The sequence below is a fragment of the Nasonia vitripennis genome, chromosome 4 (genome assembly GCF_009193385.2).
Source record: "Nasonia vitripennis strain AsymCx chromosome 4, Nvit_psr_1.1, whole genome shotgun sequence".
In the NCBI taxonomy this organism is placed as follows: domain Eukaryota; kingdom Metazoa; phylum Arthropoda; class Insecta; order Hymenoptera; family Pteromalidae; genus Nasonia; species Nasonia vitripennis.
In genome coordinates, this window is record NC_045760.1 from 12,266,721 (window position 1) to 12,289,892 (window position 23,172).

General features: G+C 46.5%; 2 protein-coding genes across 8 annotated transcripts in view; one reads left to right on the plus strand and one right to left on the minus strand.

Annotated features, from left to right (window-relative positions):
* The window catches only part of LOC100119509 (protein vestigial), a 397,514-nt gene that overhangs the window by 107,330 nt on the left and 267,012 nt on the right, over positions 1–23,172 (plus strand). The window lies entirely within an intron of this gene.
* Positions 18,608–23,172, minus strand: part of LOC100120107 (netrin receptor UNC5C) — a 33,010-nt gene continuing 28,445 nt past the window's right edge. For all 7 annotated transcript variants that reach the window (XM_031928930.1, XM_032599367.1, XM_031928932.2 and 4 more), the window contains one exon: positions 18,608–22,517. In XM_031928930.1, coding sequence (XP_031784790.1) covers positions 22,346–22,517 — 172 coding nt within the window. In that variant the 3' untranslated portion in view covers positions 18,608–22,345. The remainder of the gene's footprint in view (positions 22,518–23,172) is intronic.

The window sequence follows — 23,172 nt, forward strand, 5'->3', positions numbered from 1 at the left end:
TTTTCGACGGTTATTCTCTTGTGTTTGCGCTCGGGGTAAGCCGTAAAAATGTTCTACACCAGTCATCGCCGCAAAGTTCATTAAATTGATGGCTTTTCGGGCTCGTAATCCGATCTGGTCGATCGATGAATGGATTATTTTCTGAAAGTTGAAAACGATCGTTTTAGAGTTGATTTATGTTTCATCGCGAAAGTCAAGATTAGTTCGCTTGACACTCGAAAGTAGAGCGTGTTTGGATATTCAAATGCTCGAAATCAGCAAATGTTTGCTATTCATATTCGACGTCGAAGGACGACGCGTCACTCATCGACTGTATCTCATTAAAAAATTGACGATTATTCCGACGTTCACTCGACTTGCATATTATGTCATTAGTATCTCCGCATCAACAATGCCATAGATTTTGAATTACATTCAGAGCTAATTATGAATAATTCCCGACAAATCTCTCCCATAACCGCAATCCCAATCAATTGCTCCAACTCTCTCCATTTCACTTAAATGCGCAGCGACTTCCATTAAAGCCCTCGGCGGTATAAGTTCCTCTAAATTTTTCTCCTACATACACTAGCGAGTTCTCGGATCTCCTGCAGCAGCAACAGCAGTGCAGCCCACGCGCTCGCAACCGCGTCCTCGACAGCCCCTTCTCTACCGCACACACATACATATGCTGCATCAGCAGCCCGAGCGAGCACGACGACGACGACAACGAGGACTTCGCTAACGAGAACTAAGAGAACCGGTTTGTTGCTTCTGCCCGCTTTGAGTAGGCGCACGGCTAAACAGGAGTGGAAAGCGAACTTTTGGTCCGTTCGATCTTCAGCTGCATGCGCGGCGCTGTTCTTTGTTTACGAGCTCTTGCAGCATCGAGGCCGCCGACGTTCGTCGCGCGCATCAGCCCACTGAATTTATATAAATGAATGCCTTCAATTCGCCGCTCTCTAATGAAGGCATCGCCGCTCGCGCGGATGATCGCGTGAGATCGTGGTCCGAGTCGAACGATCGGCAATTAATATCCATTTACGGCGAGGCAGGGGAAAAACGAGCGGCGATTTCCCGCGTCAGTCCATCCAGCGCGCGTGTGTCGCCCTCGCTTTCTCTCCCGTCGTTTTTTTTGTTCTACGGCTACTTCCTTTTGCGCGCGAGACGCGGACATCGAGGCCCCCCATTCGCAGCGACGCCATTAACATTGTAAAGGGTAATTAGAAAAAAAAGAGGGACTTTGATCCTGGATTTTACGACGCTCGTAGGGTAATAGCTGAGGAGGGGACGCAGAAAGGGAAGAAAAGGTGCCACGCTGCTGCTGCTGCCGTTGACCGGACGTCGTCCTTTCAACGCCGCGCGTCTTTTCTCGCGCGTAATTGTTTGCTTGGACGGGGAAATTCGTTTTTTAATGCCTGTGACCCGGGCTTTAATAAGTTTGCCGGGAAATGCCGTGTATATCTGCGGAATTACGATATTATACCCAACGCCGCTGATATAAAAAACTCGCCGGCATCAGCCTGATTTATACTGTTTGATTGGCCCTTTACGGAAGGCAATCATAGCATTCGCTTGCGCGGATATCGGTTCGGCAAATGTAAATCGCGCACTTTTATGGTAATAAATATAAGGTCGGTGTTTAATTGTGCCGTTTGTGTTATCAGAGCTAATTCCCTGTTATCTGCGCATAAATTGCAGCTGCCTCACGCAGATCAAGCATCGCGAGTTGCGCAATAAAAGCGATCCGAAAGCCTTGTTAAATTAACGATACTTGCCGGGGACTCGGTCGTCGGAAAAATCAATAATCGAAACACGACGGTGTACAATATAATACACACTGTATTTCTCTCGGCGTACGTTTATTCAACGAGGGATATTTTTCTGCTTTTCCGCGACAAATATAACAAAGAGACGATACCCCGAAAAACACACGGGGCTCACTGCATCGCAGCTAAAAACAGAAAAATTAAACGCGACCCGATATCGGCAATAATTCAGCCAACGCCCGAAGCAAATAGAATCTATTTTCCCCGAATAAAATCGTTTCGCGTTCTAATCTACCCCGCGATCGGCTCGCTCGCAGCTGCAAACAACAAAACCGTGTATCGAACTGCGCCGACCGGCGATAAAGGATCTCTCTCTCTCTCTCTCTCTCTCTCTCTCTCTCTCTCTCTCTCTCTCTTTCTCTCTCTGCTGTACCTAAAAAGCATCGCGCACCAAGTTCATCTCCTGCGCGTAGAATCGAAATAGCGCAAAAAAAAATCGCAAACGAGCTCCATTCGTATAAACCATTTTTCAAGCGCCTCTCCGAACTCTCATTCAAAACTGTCTGTCTGGCCATTAGAGCATCGATCTCTGCAGCGCAGACTGCGCGCTCTTCCTCTAATCCGCCCACTGTGTCCGAACGAATCGTAATGGAGATAGCGGCGGCGGCGACGAGATTGACAAACGACGCGAAAGAAACCGCGCGCGCACTGCAGGCGGGATGAGAGACAGCAGCGAGGGGACCGCTGCGGAGAGAGATGGGCGTCATCGGGGCTCTCTGCAGAGCCGACGAAGCCAACGGACCAAACTGCTACCGCTGCTGCTGCTGCTTTGAGCGGAAACGCGCTGTCTACGAGTTGCGCCCTGTGTATAGAGAGCTTGCACAGACTATAGCGTACAGTACACGCGCACGTGCATAGGTCGAGTCCGTGCGCGCAGTGCGAGAGTTGACTATGGCTGCGTGGGGCAGAAAGGGCTGCGCTGTGGCAAATCGATGAGAAATCCAGACCACGCACAGCGCGATGGCTATAACGCTCGGTGTGCAGCCGCGTTCGGCGCTCGGAAATTGCGAGAGAGATGCCTACAGCTCGAGGAGAGGCACGCCATGTTGGTGTGCGTTGGGGATATGCGTGATTATGTGTCTGTGCGCGCGTATGCGGAAGGGTGTATAGAGCCCGTGAAAGAGAGGGACACGTGAAAAGTTGGAGGTTTCCGCGTGCGGCTATAGACGCGCGTATGAATATTAGTTGATTAAGAATTCGCAGTGGAACGCGACTGTAGTCGAAGGGGTTCGTAGATAAGCCTGTAATTAGCGGCTCGTGAATTGATAAACCTCGAGCGGCTCGCCATGGATGTATAACTAGTGCAACGTGCGACGGAACGGAAACAGTGACTGATCGATCGTACAGTATGAACGGAGTGCAAAACTGCATGTTTACGGCAAATCCAAACTCTATACCATCCCCTCTACGTTCTCGCTATTTCAAAATATTTAACGTAGCTGGAATATCTCGAAATACTTGCGGCCCAGCGGTGCGTTCATCGACATGCATGCCTATACATGCGATGAGGGCGACTGTCTCTCTCTCCACATCCCTTTTTTCGCCTATTTTTCTCGGGCGACGAAAAGTCGATGTGCGGGCTCGCGCACGCGATTGGCGAGATAGACGTGCGAGAGAGCGCGCGGTGGCCGGAAAAATGTCTACTCCGTGTGTATATATATATATATATATATATATATATATATATATATATATATATATATATATATATATATATATATATATATATATATAGGGCTGCTTTTGATTCGTTTTGACCAGCGATTCGTATTTTTTTTTACATCCCCTTTTTGCTGCCTCAGCCGTCGCTCGGCGGTTCTCTCTCCCTTTCTCTTCTCCCTTTTTGAAGTATAGTTTTATCGCGTCTAGTGCTACCTCTGCGGGGATGCATAGCTCGAGGAGTCGTATTTTTCGTTATTATATTGCAGATTCGCGCGAAACACTGTTGTGTCAATTCCGATCAGCGCGCTTCTCGTCGCCGCCGCGCGCGCGCGCAATAAAACCAGCGGAACACGGGCGCTAGAAAAACATCGGGAACTCGTCGGGATTATACTCTACACACGCGCGACGGTGTAAAGCCTTTGCATATGTGTATATAGTCTATACAGCAACGAGTGGTGCGAATTCGCTGGATCGGTGATTTCCTATACAGCTCTTTTTCATCGTTTTAACTCGTCCTACCTGTGATCGTAGCTTCGTTTGCCTATGTAAGTTGATTACGCGAGATTATTTCGATCCGGTCGAACGATACACAAAGAATATAGCAGCTGTGCGGTATAGAGGTGCGTATACGTATACATGTGAACACAGCGCGGTCACGCTCAAATTTATGCCCGTGTAGCCGCGCAATAATTAATGCGCAAATAGAAATAGAATGTGGCCCCAGGCTAAACTGTTGTTATTATTACACCGCATGCGAAGTTAATATCCGTTTAAATACTCGACTAAAGAGTGCTGTTCAAAAGTGACGAGGTAAAACAGAATACGCGCGCACGCCCTCAAGCTATAACGAGCGATTCTATCTCTCGGCTCTTACAATATACGCTTTATTTTATTGTACCGTGTATCATCTTTGAGAGAAGGCGTATTATAAGATTCTTTATGCGCGATTATTTTGACTCGCCGATGCTAAATTTGCTGTTGAATTATTGCCAATTAACTTTTTCTTTCGCAGGTCATACGTATTTTTGTCGCGCAAATTAACTGCGTAAATAATTCATGCGCGTCAAAAATTCAGCGATTTCGACAGTAATGAGACATAAGCTCGTGGTTCTAAATGGTGTCGCTAGATAAGTTACAATCAGCAGTTCGAATCTCTTTAAAAATGTTCACACATAATGACGGAATTTATTTTTTAACGATTTTCGAGAATAAAAATCCAAGTATCTTATACAACATATTCCGTCAAAATCATAACATATCCAAACATAGACGGCGCGGGTGAAATCTCGCAGGAGATTTTTATTTCAGTATAGATGTTCGGAAATGTTCAAAATAGCAGTGTCTGCATTTTGTTAAAAAAGCTCTCACAGCCGTATCGATATCGGATTACTGTCTATATTTCAAAAGCTCTCCTCCAGACGCTTTCCATTCTCTGCTCTCTCTCCTCTCTCTCTCTCTCTCTCTCTCTCTCTCTCTCTCTCTCTCTCTCTCTCTCTTGTGGTATAGGTATATGCGATACGAATAACGATCGGCCCAGAAGCGGTTAGTGAAAAAAAAGCAAGAGCTTTGGTTAGGAATGACACGCTGTAAGTTATCGTTACTTTTGAAAGAAATCAGTCGTCCCCCCTCTTCTCTCGCGTTTGCGCGAGACAGAACAGCCGTCCGCGCGAAGGAAATAATAATTAATAACTCTTATCGAGTTAAAGCCGATATTTTCCATGCACTCGCTGACGCTCCTTCCGGTCCCTCTCGTTCTCTCACTCCTGCGCCGGCTCTTCGGTATAGATAGTACAAATCATCTCAAATTCAAAACCAGAAGTGTAACCGTATATTTTTAGCCTCTGCGGTATGAGCTGAGAGTAGCGAGAGAGAGAGAGAGAGAGAGAGAGAGAGAGAGAGAGAGAGAGAGAGAGAGAGAAAGCTCGAGACTATTCTCCTTTGCGCGTTCGTGTCTCCGCGGCTCGGTCGCGCGCCGGAATGAACCTTATTCACGCTTCTAACGACGCGTTACGCCAGAGAGTCCTTTGGGCAAAATGAAAACCACGGAAAATTCCTCGTATTCCAAGTATTTTCAAGTACGAATTTTATGGCTTTGTGACTGGAAAGTTGAGCAATAAATCGGTAGTGTCGAGCGTGCAACGTATATTCGCGCGCTTGCATCGACACACAAGCGCGCACACGAACTAATTATAAACTGCTATAGGTGAATTATTGCCGAATGTTTTTCCGCGTCGCGGCTTAATAAATTCTCCTCGGCCGACTAAGATATATCCGCGTGCTAATTGCTTTGATTAATAAACTCGATGATTATTTTTCAAAAGAGCCATTCCTTAGCCATAAACGAGACGTCTGCGCGACGATAATCTTCGCCGAAAGCCAGGACCACCCAGGTCGCCTGATAAATTCTCCATTTTATATCACTCAGCGCCTTCGGGTCGTATACACGTATATAGCGGACGCGGGAGAGCAACGAAAAGAAACGAAATTTCTCCCCGACAGCGCCGCTCGCATCGACGCGAAATATTTGACGGCTCACGCGTGCAATACAAGCCAACCCAAAAGCGATTCGGCGAAACTGATATTATCCAGTCAAATTCGAGGAAAGTTCTGCTTTCGCAAAGTCATTATTCTCACGGGCAAACAGCCGGCGTGATTATACGTGCCGTGTAGACGATAGATACATCAAACGCCGGCCATTGTAGTCGATTCGTCCAATATTGATTTGGATGCGCGATACAATGAGATACAGCGTTACAGGTTAATTGCAGTCCTCTGATATCCGTCTTAGCGCGGGTAAATAACGCCGCGGCATTACCGGCTGACGCTTTGCCTAATATAACGTGTCGAGTCAAACCGCGGCGGCACAAATCAACTTTCGGCAAAGAAACTCTGTGCTAATCCCCGCAGCAATAGCGGCATTTGTCCCGGACACGTGCTAATCAGGCCAGCTGCTTGCGTCGCTCTCGTTAAAAGCGCTCTCGCATTCTGCAACCAGGGAGAGAGAGAGAGAGAGAGAGAGAGAGAGAGCCGCGCAAAAAGTCCTAAATACGGCATAATGCCTTTGCCGGCCTGCGCGCGGAAGCATGCGGAGCGAACAAAACCTTGCAGCGAGACAGTGACGGAGCACCGTTCGATACTCGAATTAATTGGGCCAGGAGAGTGGAAGCGAGAGAGGGCAATATACAGAGAACGAGAGCCGATACCAATCAGAGTGGCGTCCGATCGGCAGGAGAGCTTCTGGCTGGGCTGCCTCTTCGGATGACAAACTCCTTTAATTACGGAAACGGAGCTTCAAGCAATTTCGGCCCTCCGAGCTGCGCTCTCGCACCACTACAGCCTACACTGTGGCCGCCTACTACTACCACCACCACCAGCTAGCGACGCACTAAACCGGCAGGAAGCTACCGGCGCGCGCGTATATCATCGGTCAAGCTGCTGCTGCCGCAGTTCGATTGGGTTTATGTATGTATACATGTACACTGATGGGGAGTGGGATGGCGCCGCCGCCGCCGTCGACGTCGATGATCGTTTGTCGGGATTCCGGCGCGATGTATGAAATTATCGCGAGAGAGCGCGCTCGCTTTTGCGCCGCGTCGCCTTTGACGAAATCACACGGCTCGATTGGCCACATGGGGTTACGTGGGTTGCGCCATAGGAAATTGTCGTGCGTCACGGGTTTTGTGGTGCTTCGCGACGGGCGCCCCGACACGCGACCGATGCTGCTGCTGCTTTTTCGTTGCGTACACACGTTATATTAGCTGATACGCGCGGAGATTTCACGGGGAGTGGAATTGGAGTGCGATGATTTTCGGCGAAAGGCCCTACTGCAGGAAATGATAGACGAATTGTTTATTGCAGCTTTTTCCGAGAGAACGTAGACGCGAGCTTTGTTGCTTTCAAGATGCCACGTTGATTGATGATGCGCCGTCAGATGACAAACGGCGTGTGCAGTCGTTTAGACGAAAATGTTATTGCTATCATTGAGTACTTTTGGTCAGCGTTACAAATTTCGAAGCTTCTTTCGATTTTGATAAAAAATTTTTACTTTTATAGCTATAATGTAATGCGCACTTCTCATTTCTATTTCATCCACGACTTTTCGCGTTCGATCCCGAGCTACGAGCTCATAAAATAGCTCACCGACAGCATCAGCGCTATATATATATAGCTTCGATAGGTGCTATATATATATATATATATATATATATATATATATATATATATATATATATATATATATATATATATATATATATATATATATATATATATATATATATAGCACCTATCGAAGCAACCTATCTATACGTATATATACTTACGGAGTCGTTCGCTCGGGGATATTGATTACTAATGGCTCGGTAATTCTATTTAGCTGGCCGTGATGTCGTGGTCCACTGGGCAAGGGAATTTCGCTCAACCGCCGTCACGCGTCACTGCCGCGGTCGCGTTCGCTCTGCTGCGCGCTTCCGTACTCTCTCTCCCTCTCTCTATATATATAATACATCTCTCTCTCTCTCGTAGACACGCAAATTTACTCATCTTCTCGCTTCCTTTTTTTACGATCTTTTTTTCCTCTTGCACTATCGCGTGCAGTATCGCGCGCATTTTATCTACGCGTACCCGGTGGTTTCGTCAATTTATCCGATAAAGTGACTGCTATTATGCGCGCCGAGCTCGAAGGGTTATTGATTTCTTAGTTAGCTGCTGCGCGCGACGACGCTGTTGGTCGGAAAATGACAATGATCGATCGTCACCGCTGTGAATTAGTTGCATTCATGTCCAGAAGAGACCTGCACTAAAAACGGCCTCTGGTGTGGTGTAATGCAGGTTGCGATCTCGTGATACACGATGAATCGCCATAGTAAAATCTGCCCCGTCGATAAATACGGTTGTCATTGAAGCCTAGGACGGCTTCGCCTCAAAGGGGGGCGGTGTCACAGACGAACACGTCTGCAACGCGAGGAGCGAGACAAGTCAGCGATAAGAGTCGAGCGGCTGCGTCGTACTGCGATGCATGCACTTCGGATGAATCGTAGACGTTAGCTCAGTGGTTAGAGCACAGGCCTCTGGCTCTCGGGTCCGCGAGTTCGAGTCCCGTCGTCTACTTTTTCGCTTTCGACTCTGTCTCCTCTCCGTTTGTAACACTTATAAATATACTCAACGTTTCACCTGGCGTATTTTCGAAAATCAAAAGTACAGTGAATTTTATGTAGGTAAATAATAAATGCGCATGAAAAAGAAAAAATGCGGAGCTGGGGACGCGAATAAGTGGCGGCACACAGCATATTCATCAGGCTCGAGTCAATTAAGCGAAGCGAATGAATATGTAGATTGCTCGTCCGAAAGCAGCAGCGAGACACAATGAATCCGCAAGCGGCGCAGAAATCTCCGAAGAATCAAGGCCCTTCTATCAGGGAGAAGTTAATATTAAAAGCACGTATTCAACACCTAATCAGCAAATTTGTTCGACTCCCCCATCGTTCTCGACGGCTTATCCGCGCGCAGAGCTATCTAAAGCCTTGCCCGCTATCCGAGCCTGCATCTACACAGTCGCGTGAACAATCCCGCCGACGTCGTCGTCCGCTCGCCGCGCTCCCTCTTTACCGCACGCGCCGCGCGGCTCATTCGCTCGTTCAGTCGCTCTTGTCAGGGCTGTCGAAGTCCGCGTGCATCAGCAGCAGCCGCGGGCGTCGCGTCGGAAGTCAGGGACAAAACGACAGAAAACCCGCAGAGTCGCGCTCTATATATCTCGCCCCTCGAGGTGACAAGAAACGCTCTGACTCCGGTACAGCACAGCGACTCTCCCTCCCTCTGTCTCTCTCGCTCTCCCTGTCAATCAGCCGTTAAACAATGACGGAGCACCCTCGCGCCAAACTGATTTCGCCGCCGCCGCCGAAGCCGCATCCATTTCGAGCGTATTACGCTCTTGTCGACTGTGTGTATGTGTGTACGGTAAGCAGAGCCGTCGCCTCTATTTACACCTAGGCAAATGTATCTCTCACCCAGCGGGGGAGTGTAGTGTGTTTTCACCCCTCCGATCAAAGTGCCCGGCTGCGGGATTCCTGCTCTATACTGCTATATACTTGGCCGGGAGTCGCTGTCGACGTTTGTATATATCTCTTGCGGGCTGCAGTAGGGGGTAATGACGTTCGTCGCGCTATATACGAGTGCTCGCCGCGTGGCATTGTTTTCCTGAAGGCGTCTACGGATCGCTATTTGTTTTAAATGGAGCTCGACTCTCTACCATTGTGTCTTGGGTATACTGACTCGATGATCGGATTGCGTTGCACGCTCTGCGTGTGGGGAGCTTTCATGTATGCGAATTTGACTGTTTTGATGAAAAGTTTGAATGTTTTATTTTCCGGTTCTATATTTTAATTTCAAGCGTGTGTCGCATTTGTACAGTACTAATTTTTTTCGCGGCTCGCGGAAGCACGCATTGTCCGCGAGCAGCACAATGCCGAATTTTCATCAAGATTTTTAATATTGTTAACGCTGCGCCGGATGTATTTATCGGTGCTTTAATTTCAACTCCTCTCTTGCTCTCCTTTTTCCGAGGCTATATATAGTGCTCGCGGGGCGCCGGTGAAAAGCGCTTTTTTCACGCCAGCCCGGCGAAAAATCGCCGAGTTCCTTTGACCACAAATACCGCGCTCACGCGAAGTCATATTTCACATCAAAAAATGCTGAAATTTTGCGAGCCGCGGCCGAGTAACTAATTTTAAAAAATGTCTCTTTCTCGCCGCTGAGAGCTTCCGCGCGCACCTATATTCCCGAAAAGCGAACAAGTGTTTTTGTTTCGTCCCTGCGTATTCCCTTTCGCGCATCTTTATTAAGATTAGTTCTGTTACGCGTGCGCAACGATGCGGAATTCTTTCGCCGTATATCATACGAAAAATCAGAAGCCGAGCGAGCTTTCATCAACGCGCGTGGCGCGATATCGTACATGAAGTGGAAATTTCGACCGATAGAAGAGGGGCGAATTTTAAATTTTTCACGCTCGGATACTTCCAGCTTAATATGCATTTCATTGTTGTGTCATATTAAAAGCACGCGCGCGTGAGAAAAAAAGAACAATAGAAAGCAAAATGACAATTAAAAACGATTGTTAAAATGACGGAGCACGCGAGGCGCGAAAATAAATTGGGTCATACGGTAGTACAGAGTATCGCTAATTTTTCAGTCGTCGTGGTGTAGTTTCGTCGAAATGAAAAATAGTCGCGGCACGAATCCTCACGCGCTCGCGAACATAAACGTCCCGTCGCGTAAATCAAGCAGTCATTTATATATCCGATGACGATGGAAAGAGTATTTGTAAATAATTACTTGTCACACAATAGCCGCGCCGCGGCTACTACTACCGCATGTATTGTGTATCTGGAAGCGAGAAGAGGAAGAAGAAGAAGAAGAAGCAGCATCGAAAAAAGGAACACGAGAAGCGCGCAAGACACACGAACAAGGAGCCCAAGACAAACGATCTGCGGAAAGCCGTTTATACTTTTCACCTCCCTGCTTTTTTTCAGCGGATCTTTTTCCATTTATTATCTTCGAAACGTATCTACCGAAAACGTCGCCTCTCCCTTTTTTTCATCTTCCTCTTAAACGTGAGCTCCGTCCTTCTACGCGCGGCTGCACGTCCGTTACGCACACCTTGTCTTTTTATCTGATCATCGGGGGCTTCTTCCTCGCTCGACACCCAGGAACATCAAGCACTTAAAGAGGCGCGCGCGGACGAGCACGTTTAAAAAGTGGACAAAAAAACGCGTCGCCGGCTGTTGCGTATACGAGCTACTGCTATAGCTGCGCAGCAGTGTGCGGCGGCGGGTGGACCGGCATCGAATGCCCGTCGGTCGTCGTCGACGGGCATGCGACGGCACAACGCCGAGAGAGGGGAAGTAAGCGCTCGAGCTATTTTTATGGCACTTAGCCTTTCGACCAGCGCAACATGCTGGAGCACTCGAAAAACACTTGGACGCATTCCCCTGTGCTTACGTGCCGCCGACTATCGAGGTCTGCTCTCTCGAGCTCGAGTATACCTATAGCTACCTACTGCGGCTCTCTCACACTCTCTCTCTCTCTCTCTCTCTCTCTCTCTCTCTCTCTCTCTCTCTCTTTCGCTCCCTCTGTCGCGCTCGTTCTTAATCGTTTCCTTAATATCTAGCGCTCTCCCTCTTAAACGCACACACGTGCACACGCACTTGGCTCTGGATGCTGCTTCTTTTTTTGCACTCGCTCGAGCTGATTCGGTGTACAGCCCGTGTTGCTTCCCTCGCTGTATATGCAATATTTTGCTTTCGCTTCCGCTCGTGCCCGTATAGGTATACTCCGCATCTTTCCTGTTTGTATTAATTTCTCGGAATGTACAGATTTTTTCTGTTTCTCCGTTGAGAGCTTTTTTGCCGCGGAGAGTCGTGCGCGTAACGTGTGTGTATGTATGCTTTATACCGGACGTAAACATTGTAGCGATTTAGGGTTCGAATGCGGCGTCTTTTTCGGCAATTTTTACCGAACGAAACGTCACGATGCAATAACATAAGCGAAGAGAGAATACTAAAAGCCTCACTAATAACATGACCCAGCGAACAATATTTCAATATTTCAAGATGCCGCATGCCATATTCTTAATGCGTTCCAGGAAACGGCGTATTTCTTTATGGGCATTTTTTCCGCAAAAGTCAATTCGTCAAGACGAAGAATGTTGAGTTATCGCAGTGCATTGCGCTATGCGATATTCCGACTCTCCCATAGCTCCGCATTCGGTTTTGCCCAGCCTCTCCCGCGCCTTGCTTCCTCGTTCTCTTTTTCTCCATTATATATGCGTTCTCTCTCTTTTCTCTCTCATCGATCCACGCCTTTCTCTCTCATCATACTCCTCGTTTTTTGTTTAAACGTTTATCTCCTTTTTCGCCTTGCCCTGTTTATCTTGCCGGCTATGCTTCAGAATGCATTGTCACGGCAATAAATTAAAGAACTAAAAATTTCTCGACCCTCCATTGCGCGGCCAATTAATTTCACGGGGAGAAAGGTGTCGCTGCCGTTTTTATCCGCGGCTATCATTTCTGAAGAGGTTTAATTGTTTGACGAGTGTGTACACGCGTGTGGCAAAAATTATGCAGATAACAAAGCGAAATAAAATATAATTTCTCGAAGCAAACGAGGTGCGAGATAATCTCCGAAAAGGGAAGAGGGCTCGATGAAGTCAGCACCAGGCGCTCGTTTTCTATAGGTGAACGCGCGTTTTCACGAATCCGCGCGCAATCTCGTCAGCGGGGAATTTTATTATTTTATTATATCAGTAGGCACAATTACAATGACAATATCCATTGTGATTTTCCGATTTTCTTCTTTGACTCACCGCGTCCTCCCCCTTTTGTCGTTACTATGCCCACCCCATAACGCTTCGCCTACCCTCTCAATCTTCAACATCTCTTACACACTTTCTTTCCCTCGCCCGCACGTTCTTGCTTGCTCTGTTTGCTTCTCTCTCTCTCTCTCTCTCTCTCTCTCTCTCTCTCTCTCTCTGTCTCTCCTCGCGTTAGCATCAGGGGAGAGACGAGAAAACGCCGGAGTGTGCATTTATGTGCGTAGGTACGCGTAGGGGGTGCACAGCATTACAGAGACGATAAGACGAATGCTGGAGCGAGCTTGCGCGACAAGAGAGTGAGAGAGAGAGAGAGAGAGAGAGAAGGCTCCGTATAGTAGAGAGCGCAAGGGGGTGGAAGAAAATCGGAAGTTGTGATCGACGTACACCCGCGGCAGGAACTGATGTGTCAAGGACAGAGGGAACAATGGTAGACCCAGCACAAAGCCGTTTCTTCCTCCTGCCCCTGTATAATAGCCAGACTACTAGTAGTCGCTCCCTCGCTGTCTTCGACGCGGCAACATTAATTTCGCTATCTTCATTTTTATACCGAGGGAATGACAAGCAGGAGGAGGAGACGATGCACCGGGAGCACGCGTTCCTAATTTTTTATTCCCGATCGGCCGTCGCTGATGCAGACACACACAGCCAACCCCTTGGAGAAAGAGAGAAGAGAGTGAGCCTGCGTGGTCTCTGCGGCCGCTTGTGTATTAAACCCTTATAAAGACCGCAACGCACGCGATCGAAGGGAGGGGGGAGTGTACAGCAGTGGGAGAAAGATGAGGAGCCGGGCAAAGAGAAAAAATCTAGGCCAGCCTTCATACGTCACCGCGGCGGAGACGAGATGATGCAGCGCGTCGCAATAACATTGCCGACTTTTTTCTTCTCGATCTCCTCGCAGCCTCATTTTGCTTCGCCCGCGTTCTCGCGAGAACGTATAAACAAACACACGAGCCTTCGGAAAATAATACTAATCTGTTTGTTTTACAAGGGCCCTTATGGGACTATAAAGCGCGCGCTGCTCTCTCCTCAATGCCGGCTTTGTGTCAGAGCGAGTCACGCGCGCGCGCGCGTTCGACATTCCTCGAGAGAGTGCAGCGATACTTATTTTCGGCTCTCTCTCTCTCTCTCTCTCTCTCTCTCACGTCGCGTTTGGATGCTGTGAATATGGAAAAATAATTATCGCCCGCGAGAGGGAGAGAGAGAGAGAAAGAGAGAGAGAGTCAAGTGTACGATGCCCGCTACTATACAAAGCCCGAGCTCTTCTTGGGCGTCGCTTTTTACGGCTCGGATTTTTTACGGCCCTCGAAAAATTACTAGCCGAATCACTCGTAAATTATCTTTATGCGACGATGAATTTATTTTGTTTGCGCCTCAACTGCAACGTAACGCGTCTGCTCCTGCCGCTGCTTTTCTTCTTACAGCCGAGGACGCCAGAATCAAATGCTTATTAATAATACGAAGGGGCTTTCAGAAGCGTCCGATAAATATCAGCATAATAGTCCGAATATGGATTTTTCGTCGTGTTATTTTTATTAAGCTCTGTGTGTGTTTTATGCGCGTTCGTGAAGAATTTGAGTGACAGCGTGACCGCACGTTTACCAAGAGATGCATAAGTGTCGCAATGCAATTCGCTCGGCTCTTATTGGTTTCGAGTGACCGCGCGTGCGGACATTAATTGATTTTCGCTTATATGCCTGGAATTTAATCGGAGAAAAAGATTGCTTGGATCGATTTTTTGTCGGGTGTAATCTCATTAAGATTCTAAGCATGGCTCTCTTTCTAATTAATCGCGCGGCAGCTCTTTACTCCTCGATTTCAAAATGCATTCTAATACCTTTGAAGAACGACGGCGTGGAAATCCCCACACACTCTTTTTTAATTGCCTTCTAACACAAATAGCCAATTAAAAGTTGCGTGCACGTATCCTCTGACAATAGCGAGCGTCTTAATCTCATTTCCTAATTATCCTCTCGATCCCAGGAAAATAATAGGATGAAAGCTCATTCCATCTCTCGCTGCTTCTCGCAAAAAGCAGTCATTCGATCTGCCTCGCAACCGGTATACGAACGAAAAAGAAAAATTCATCTTCGGCGGATAAGCTGTATCTCGCTTTTTCGGAATCAAACAATTTTCCACCATCAGCCAGGGTAGACGTCGAAGCGAATCGAGCATATAACCATCCCAGCATATGTAACAAAAAGGAATTAGCGCAATCAGAGAACAATCGCGAGAGCTAGCGAGCGGCAAGCGAGCGCTCAACCCTCCTCGAGGGAACAATTAACCGTCGTCCACGTCAAGTCACTCAAAGAATCCCAATAAAGCCGGCGTCGCGCTGCTGTAGCGGAGAAAAAAACGCGGCTCATTCGGAAACGAATTTCCTGCCGGAGAGAGCGCGGAAGAGGAGCGAGCAAAAAAGCGAGCGAACAGCGTAATAATCGTGCGTGCACCCCGCGGTGCGCATCTAGCATCGAGGCTCATACTTTCATTCCGCGCGTATAGCTCTCTCTCTCTCTCTCTCTCTCTCTCTCTCTCTCTCTCTCTCTCTGCGCGGTGCAACCTTTAAACTCATTTCGAACTCATTCCACGTTTTATTATGCAATGTGCGCCAGGTATATATATATATCGTTAATCGCTTGACACGCGGAATTGCTCCGCAGCTCTGTCTCTCTCTCTCTCTCTCTCTCTCTCTCTCTCTCTCTCTCTCTCTTTCTCTCCTCTCTTACTCTCTATCTCGTGTGTCTGCGCGGAAAAAGCCCGAAAAATTACGGCGCGCATGCATGCGGGCGAGGGAGAAAGTAGATGATGGCGCGCGCGCGCGCGGTATCGACACTTGAAAATTGCTACGTTTCCAGGCCCATTGTTAGCCCCCCCCTGCCGCGATATATCCTTTCCGCAATCGCCCTCTTCAAGGGCTATATTCTCTCTCTTTCCTCCTATACCGCTCGCCTTGGTTCTAAAGGAAGGAAGCGGGCGTTCTGCAATAGAGCGAGAAAGAAAGAGAAAAAGGGTCCGCGAAATATCGCGCGCGTGTGTGAATGCGCGCCGGGACGAAAAATAGGAGGAGTAGCAGAGCAGCGCCAGACGAGCCTCATCTCTTATTGCTATGGGGAGAGAGAGAGAATATAAGATAGCAGAAGTTTCCTCGCGTTGATTTGTCTTTGCTCTGCGGGGCCTTTGTGCGATCCGCTGTGTATGCTAATTCGACGTGTTGCCGAATCTCAATGCTCCTTCGAGTCTAATGAGCTGAAAAAACCTCGCGGCTTAATTATTACGTAGGAACGTAGGTATAGTGCGAAACGCTTTTTGTGATGTTTAGTTGAAAAATACGCTCGATTTGGGCGTTAAGAGTCGTACGGTGTGTGGCGAAGAAATATTTGCCGAGCGAGGTGAGTGTATAGACGCGTTAAATGGGAGATTCATAAAATATAAAAATGAGCATTATACGATGAAGGCAGACGCTTGAATATCTGATAAAATTTATGCTCCTCTCGTACCTTTTCCGATTACTCTCCGATAGAAGTCTGATATTGCGTAGGTTGCATCAAACTTTTATGAGCTTTCCGACGTGACTTCTCCTCCAGTTTATTTAGAGGTCATCGATTGTTCTGTCGATACGAGCTTTATTCCGATCGAGTGAAACCGTCACATATTTAGAGAGAAATCAAGTTTTCGTTGGAGTCAATTTTATATAGACCTCCGACGCGGTTAACTTTACAGCTTCCGGGGAACACGGAAAAATAAACACTCATTCCATTTGTTTAATTTTGTCGAAAAATTTTCAAAACGGGTAATATAAAAGGCTTGAAAGAATTCTCTCGTTTCGTATCAAAACATATTCCTCGCACCCTTTCTGTCGCTAACACTCTCAATTCATTTTTCACGCGTATAGAGCAACATTCAACCCGACACCGACAGGAAATATTTAAAAAAAAAAATCTCGGAATCAGTGACCCCATTCAGAGAAATTGAAGTGTCACACAAAAGCACCCGAATGTTTCCTAAATACAGTCAAGTTAAACGCGAACGCGTCAAGAGATCCAATCCTTTGTAGCCTCGTTGATACCCGTTTCCGAGCGTATAGGTATATATATAGCCACAGTCGGTAGTGCAACAGCAGTGTCCCAAAGAATGCCCATAAGAGAATGAAAAAACTGTATATGAAACTCGACAAAAAGAGAAACTCCGTGACGCTCACTGCGTGTGTGTATAGCTGTATACGAAAGTGTCAAGTAGCTCTGCTTGGAGCGCGTGAAAAAAGCGAGAGAGAAGAAAGAGTAAGCGAGTACCGCCGCGAATTGTGCACGTGAATACTCTGCGTGCAGCCGAAAAATAGGAGGAGCAGTCGAGCCGCCTCTCGTCGTATACCGAGTGTGTGTATGCGTGTGCAGTGAGTCGCGACGGCTGCAACTAAAGGGCGGAAAGAAAAGAGAGACGGAAAAAAGACGAGAGAAACAGGAAGGTCGGCGAGGAAGGAATATAGGGGAGAAGAATTGTGTGTGCGAGAGAGAGAAACTAGGTCCGACACCTATACACTCGTTCTCTCTTATAGCCTGCAGACCATCAACTAGCCTAGCGCGACTGTTTTAAGCCGCTTTTCCGGCAAAATACGAAGTCGATTCGCGCACGTGTGTGTGGCTGCGCGTGAATCAATTTGCTTATCCCCTCGGCCGCACATTGTACAGCTCTGCACTTTTGCATTGGCAGTAGTCTTCTGCGTGTATAGGTGAACCGCTGCTCAGCTCCCCAAGAGTTGTATATACCAGACGAGCGAGCTGCTCTCGGGGAGGAAAAAATTCGCACACGCGGACGGTTCTTTCGCACCCAATCGAAGAATCAGGTATATTCGGAGCGAACGCGGGAATATTTTATTCCTCCGAGATAACAAATATGCAAATTCCCGCGAGTTCCTGCGCTCGCGCGTATATTCGTATTAAAAGGACCGTAGGAGTGGGTAGTCGATGCGAGGAGAGGAGAGAAGTGCTCTCGCGCGCGCGCAGGAGAGAATCAGCTTCTTTTATATCCCTAAGAGCGAGTTGTATAAGAAGAGGGGTCGTAGGTTAGGCTTTTTCCGCCCAATGTAATATTGAATTCGAGCAGATTTCGGGAATCCGGAAAAATATTGTTCCATGATTAGATTTCCCGACTGACGCTTCAGTTTCCTTTTTCTTATCTTTGAGGTTCTACACGGACGTAAACGTGAATAACACGAATTTTTATTATTGATACATCACTTACCTGCAGTTGCAGCTTGATGAATGGGAAAGTCGAACAGTAGCTCGATACATCATTCGATTGTATTTTCATCCTTTAGTTGAAATGCAGCATGTATACGGTTAGATAATAAGGTTACCCGGCAGGAAAGTTTCATTTAAATTGTAAAATATTATAATTTGTCAAGGAGGAAGAGACAAATAAAAAAATGCAGGGAATGGAAATATTTCATTTCCGTCTCAAAAGAATGTTAAAAGGCAGCCGGGAGAAAACAGCTCCTTTCAAAGAAGGCTTCTTTTGAATACAAATCATATATGTGCACGCTCGGCTTTTCATGCAATATTTATACGCGGCGCTTTACAGACTCGAAAGCAGGCTAAAATTACGAACTGATGCAGCACTACTAATTTGAAAACAATCTTTACAAATTTAATCAAAATATACTGCTATCAACGCAACAAACGCTGGCTGAAGTTCACGCTGCTCCTGTAAAAGAAACTCGGATTTGGGAAAGGAATGCACACGGTATAATAAAAAAGAGCATCGAAGCATCGATAAATTTCAGGTATACAAGAATATTTTATTCGTCTAAGATAACAAATATACAAATTTCAAGTTTCTTCTTTCGAACAACCGAAGATCTCAAATAATAAAAAATGAAGAAGAAGAAGAAGAAAGAAGAAGAAGATAAAACACAATGAGCTTCTTCCTCGAGCGCGCGCTCCTTCTTTCGCGTAGCGCCGCTGCGCTCAGATCGTTCGTTGGCCTCTCTCTCTCTCTCTCTCTCTCTCTCTCTCTCTCTCTCTCTCTCTCTCTCACACACACACACACACACACACACATACACACTCACAGGCGCGCGCGCGCACGTAATACGTTATGCGTATTCCGTGTCCGCTTGTTCTCCTCTCCTTTTCCCTCGCTTGCATTTTAAATTGTATAATAGGCCGTGCGTTGAACGCGCGGCTTTAAAAGCCCGCGGCGTATTAGTCGCGTATGTACGTACGCATGAAAAATATGCGAGGAAAAAAGGAGAAGGCATTGCTGTACACACACGCGCGCCAAAGAGAACTTAACGGTTAAACAGAGTGCCGCACGAGCGCGCGATTCATTGCTGGTAAAAAAAATATAAGGCAAATTTAGTCGTTACAAACGCGTCTTCTCGCTGTCGTTTGGAGAATCGGATACAAGGATTGATCGAGCTCTGCGGATTTATCGGGAGCCGATGACTCACGTTGGTGCGGTATATCGTTCTTCAATAATCGCGAAGGGACAACGAATTTTATTTACAACGAAAGGCATTATTGAGACACGATACAACGAATAAAGCGCGTGAGCTAAGTAGACCGATAGTTAGAGACGGTGATGAGTATTCTTTGTATAGTTTAAGTAGATAGGAGATAGCGATCGTCGTCGCGCGAAAAATCCGCAGAGCAGGAGATGCGAGTGTCGTTTTGTCTTTTGTTTTTGAAAATTGGCACAAACGGATCGATGAGCAACTGGCGAAGACAGCAACTGTCTCAGTTTAGGTCTTTAGCTATCGCTGCACATTTACATAAGCTTAATAACGAATTCGCATAAGAACTTTTTTTTCCTTGGCACACCGATCGCTTCGAATGCGAGTGTTATTCGTCTTTTTTTCTGCGTTATACAGTGATCAGCGTTCCGCATTAAGATGCGCGCCGGTGATTATCCTACAAAACTCATGTCGTTCCTAATAAAAAAAAAATGTTTACTCTATGTAAGATATCTGCATCTCTTTGTCTATTTCTCTCTTGTTTAGATTACGTCTTGCTTTATTATATTCTTGCCGGGAATTAAACGTTACATTTACAACGAGTCTTCCTAGTTATAAATATTTATAAAGTTCAAAATTTTATATGTTTGGTGTTAGTTTTTTTTTCTTTAGGTTACAACTTACATAGAGCTGTCATTTTTTCTTCCATGAACTGGTCGATCCAATAGCTTCGTAGGGCGCATTCACACACACATAGTGCGAAACCACTCGAATATCTTTGCATCTCGCACTACTCGTATCGGTATACATTTTCAGTTAGTCAATAATCGAACGAAATCGTCATTCCTTTTTTTTAACTCTATTCAAAATAGTCGAAAATATCGTACTTTGCGAAAACATATCGTATTATATCAATCAATCAACTAGGCACTGATACTAGAACGTAATTACTTTTATAGTTCCTCGTTAACGTTTTCGAACTCTATACAGTTACTCGAATTCCAAGTATACGTTATATAAATGCAAAAGAATGTGTGTTCATTGCAATGACAAAATATAGGTTTCTGATATAGTCATTCTGCCACTACGTAAGAACGCGGTAAAAGAAATTCGATAGGGGGGCAGTGCAACTTGGCAGTGAAACAATCGGATTTAGTGGGTGGTTCACGATTTGCATCTCGAAAGATATCCGTGTGGTTTCTTCGCGAGTTTCAACACGGTACATCTCATGTATCTGCGTCTGACTTTTTAGGCGCACCTTGTAAATCCTTTTATATATGTATAATACATAAATCCATATTTAAATGCATAATATAACGTCTCTTCTTGTCTATACATACATATACAACTGCATATATTCATATATATAAACTCTTATTAGTGTGTCGATATTATCCTTTATCACGTGTATACATAGTCTAAGAACGCTTTGACGATCGTTGTGTGATTATTCCGTTTATATACGAAAACGCGCGTGTCTTACTTTTTCTTTTTATCATGATCATGTATGCGTATACGAAGCACAGAATAAGCCATTGTTTTATGAAATTAAAAAAACTCGCGTGTATACCAACAAAAGAAATGTAGACGATCTAAAGCTAACAACGATTGGCGCCGGGAATTGATTGTTTTTATTTTGCGAGAGGCAACGGATTACGCGATTCTTTCGCGCCGCGTCACGGAACCACTGTGCTACAAGATACGATTTCTCTGACGCGACTCGTTCACTGACGCCAAGCGCTGTTATGTATCTATACGTATTCGAGCGCTTTTTCTCGTTCCCGATCGCCGATACCGAAAGGGGAGCGGAAGGAAAAGTGAAATATCATCTCTCTCGAATCGATTGTACAAAACGCGCGTATAAAACTATACCGTCGCACGGAAATCCGTGTTTCCTCTTTCTAGCCTTTTTGTTTCTCTTGTGCATCGGCAATAGTAAAAAAGTGAAAATTGGCAGATCGGTGCTTGCGGCTGTGTATCAAAGATACGTAGATCGTTTTGGTAGTTCGAGCAGCGAAGTTTGAAGAAAAAAAAATTCAGTGCACCGATCTTACACGAAGCTTCGTCCGTTACGTGCGGTTCAGTCGGCATTCGCAGCTAATAAATCTTTGCGCGCATTAATCACGCCAGTGATGTGTGTATAACTGCATTAATTTTACAAAATAAATAATATCTTACCAGAATGTATAACGGCGCGAAGCAAAGCAAAGTACAAAAAGCGCGTCGTCCAGAGTCGAAAATAACAAACGATCCTCTCCGCGCACATGTAACGCGTGTCGAGCTCGTTTCTCACCTCCTTCCTCCTCTTTTCTCCTTTCGTTATAATTTATTTTTAATCGTCTCGCGTGCGGCGATCGACACTTACCAGTCAACACAGTTAACAGTCTCGCTATATATATTTACAGAATCTTCGCATGCATTCGCCAGCTCGCTTTCCTCTCACAGAATATTCGATGCGCTTTTTAAAGACGTGCAGCAACGTAAGGCCATATTTCGTTATTCCGATGAATCATACCTCGGTGCTCTCCTTCCTCTCGTCCGCGCGACACGTTGCAGATTTTATCTTATAGGAATAGTGCGGAGGAATTTACATACGCAGATTGGCGCCGGGTCTCTCTCTCTCTCTCTCTCTCTCTTTCTATATATACGTATATAATGCTGCATATCTGCCGATTCAGCGAGAAGACGCCGATCCTCCTCCGCGTCTATTTCCTTCCCGGGGTTCCAGTAGCGCGTCACTCGGGTGTTTTAACACACACTATGTTTACGCATGCTCATGCGCGAGTATATATATATATATATATATATAGCGGCGCGTGTGTAGTCTATCATAACCGCGAGTATGCAGTCTTTATATCTCTCTGCTGAGTTTGCGGACACGCGCCGTATACATGTATACACCGGTAGTCACAGATATCTCGCGCACTTTGCTCACTACATGCACGTGCAGTTCAGATCGGTGGCGATTTTTCGCTCGTCTCGACGAGCCGGTGCCGACGATGACGACGACGTCGATGATGATGATAATGATGACGGGGGGCGTAGTCGGAGCTCGTCGCTTCAGAGCCAGGGCCCGAGTTGAGCCTCGAGAATGGTTGCCGCGTCGGTTCTTCCCATGACCCTCAGATGGTTGAGGAGATCGGTAACGGCCGTAGGCTCGCGGTGCCTCGCCTCCCACAGGTCCAAAATGTGCTCGGTCGGGCTGGCTTTCGTGGCGAAGTAATTGATGTATCTGCGGGCAAACGAGCGTTTTTTCGGGCTCTTTAGTTCGTTTTTTTTTCGTCTTACTTTTTGCTTCGTATGCATGGATAATAAGGACCGCGTATAAGTGGGCCGATGTATGCACACGCACGCTGTATAGATTCGCCGGCCGCGATAAAAGCGAGAGAGGCTGTATATGTATATGCAGCCGCGAGTATTATACGACGAGACGCGAGCGCGCGGGATGCTTTTAATAGTTTATCTTCCCGGAACTTGAGCGCTTTTTAAGGGATCTTTCTCTCCGTACCGCTGCAGCAGCCGCGCGTTTATATCGAGGATCAAAAGAGTGCGCGCGCGAAGCAGCAGCAGCTTATCTGTTTAGTTTTTCCATTTTTCGTTGCGCTGCAACGAGCTTTGTGTAAAGTACACAGGGTGCTTGTCTTCACGCAAATTTTCTCTCCTGAGTGAAGCATTACTTATCGTTCGCGCTGCATGCGGCCGCGCGTCTAATACTCAAGCGCGAGTTTGCCGTTTACTTTACCGCGGTTATATTGCATGGAAAATTGCGGATTATATGCGCGCGTGGCGCGGGAGTAGACGGGGGATTGGATTTTTTTCTCTTACTAAACGTGCGCGACGATGTTGCGATCGGGATTTAAGTTTATTTTTCGCTCGACCAAGGAAAG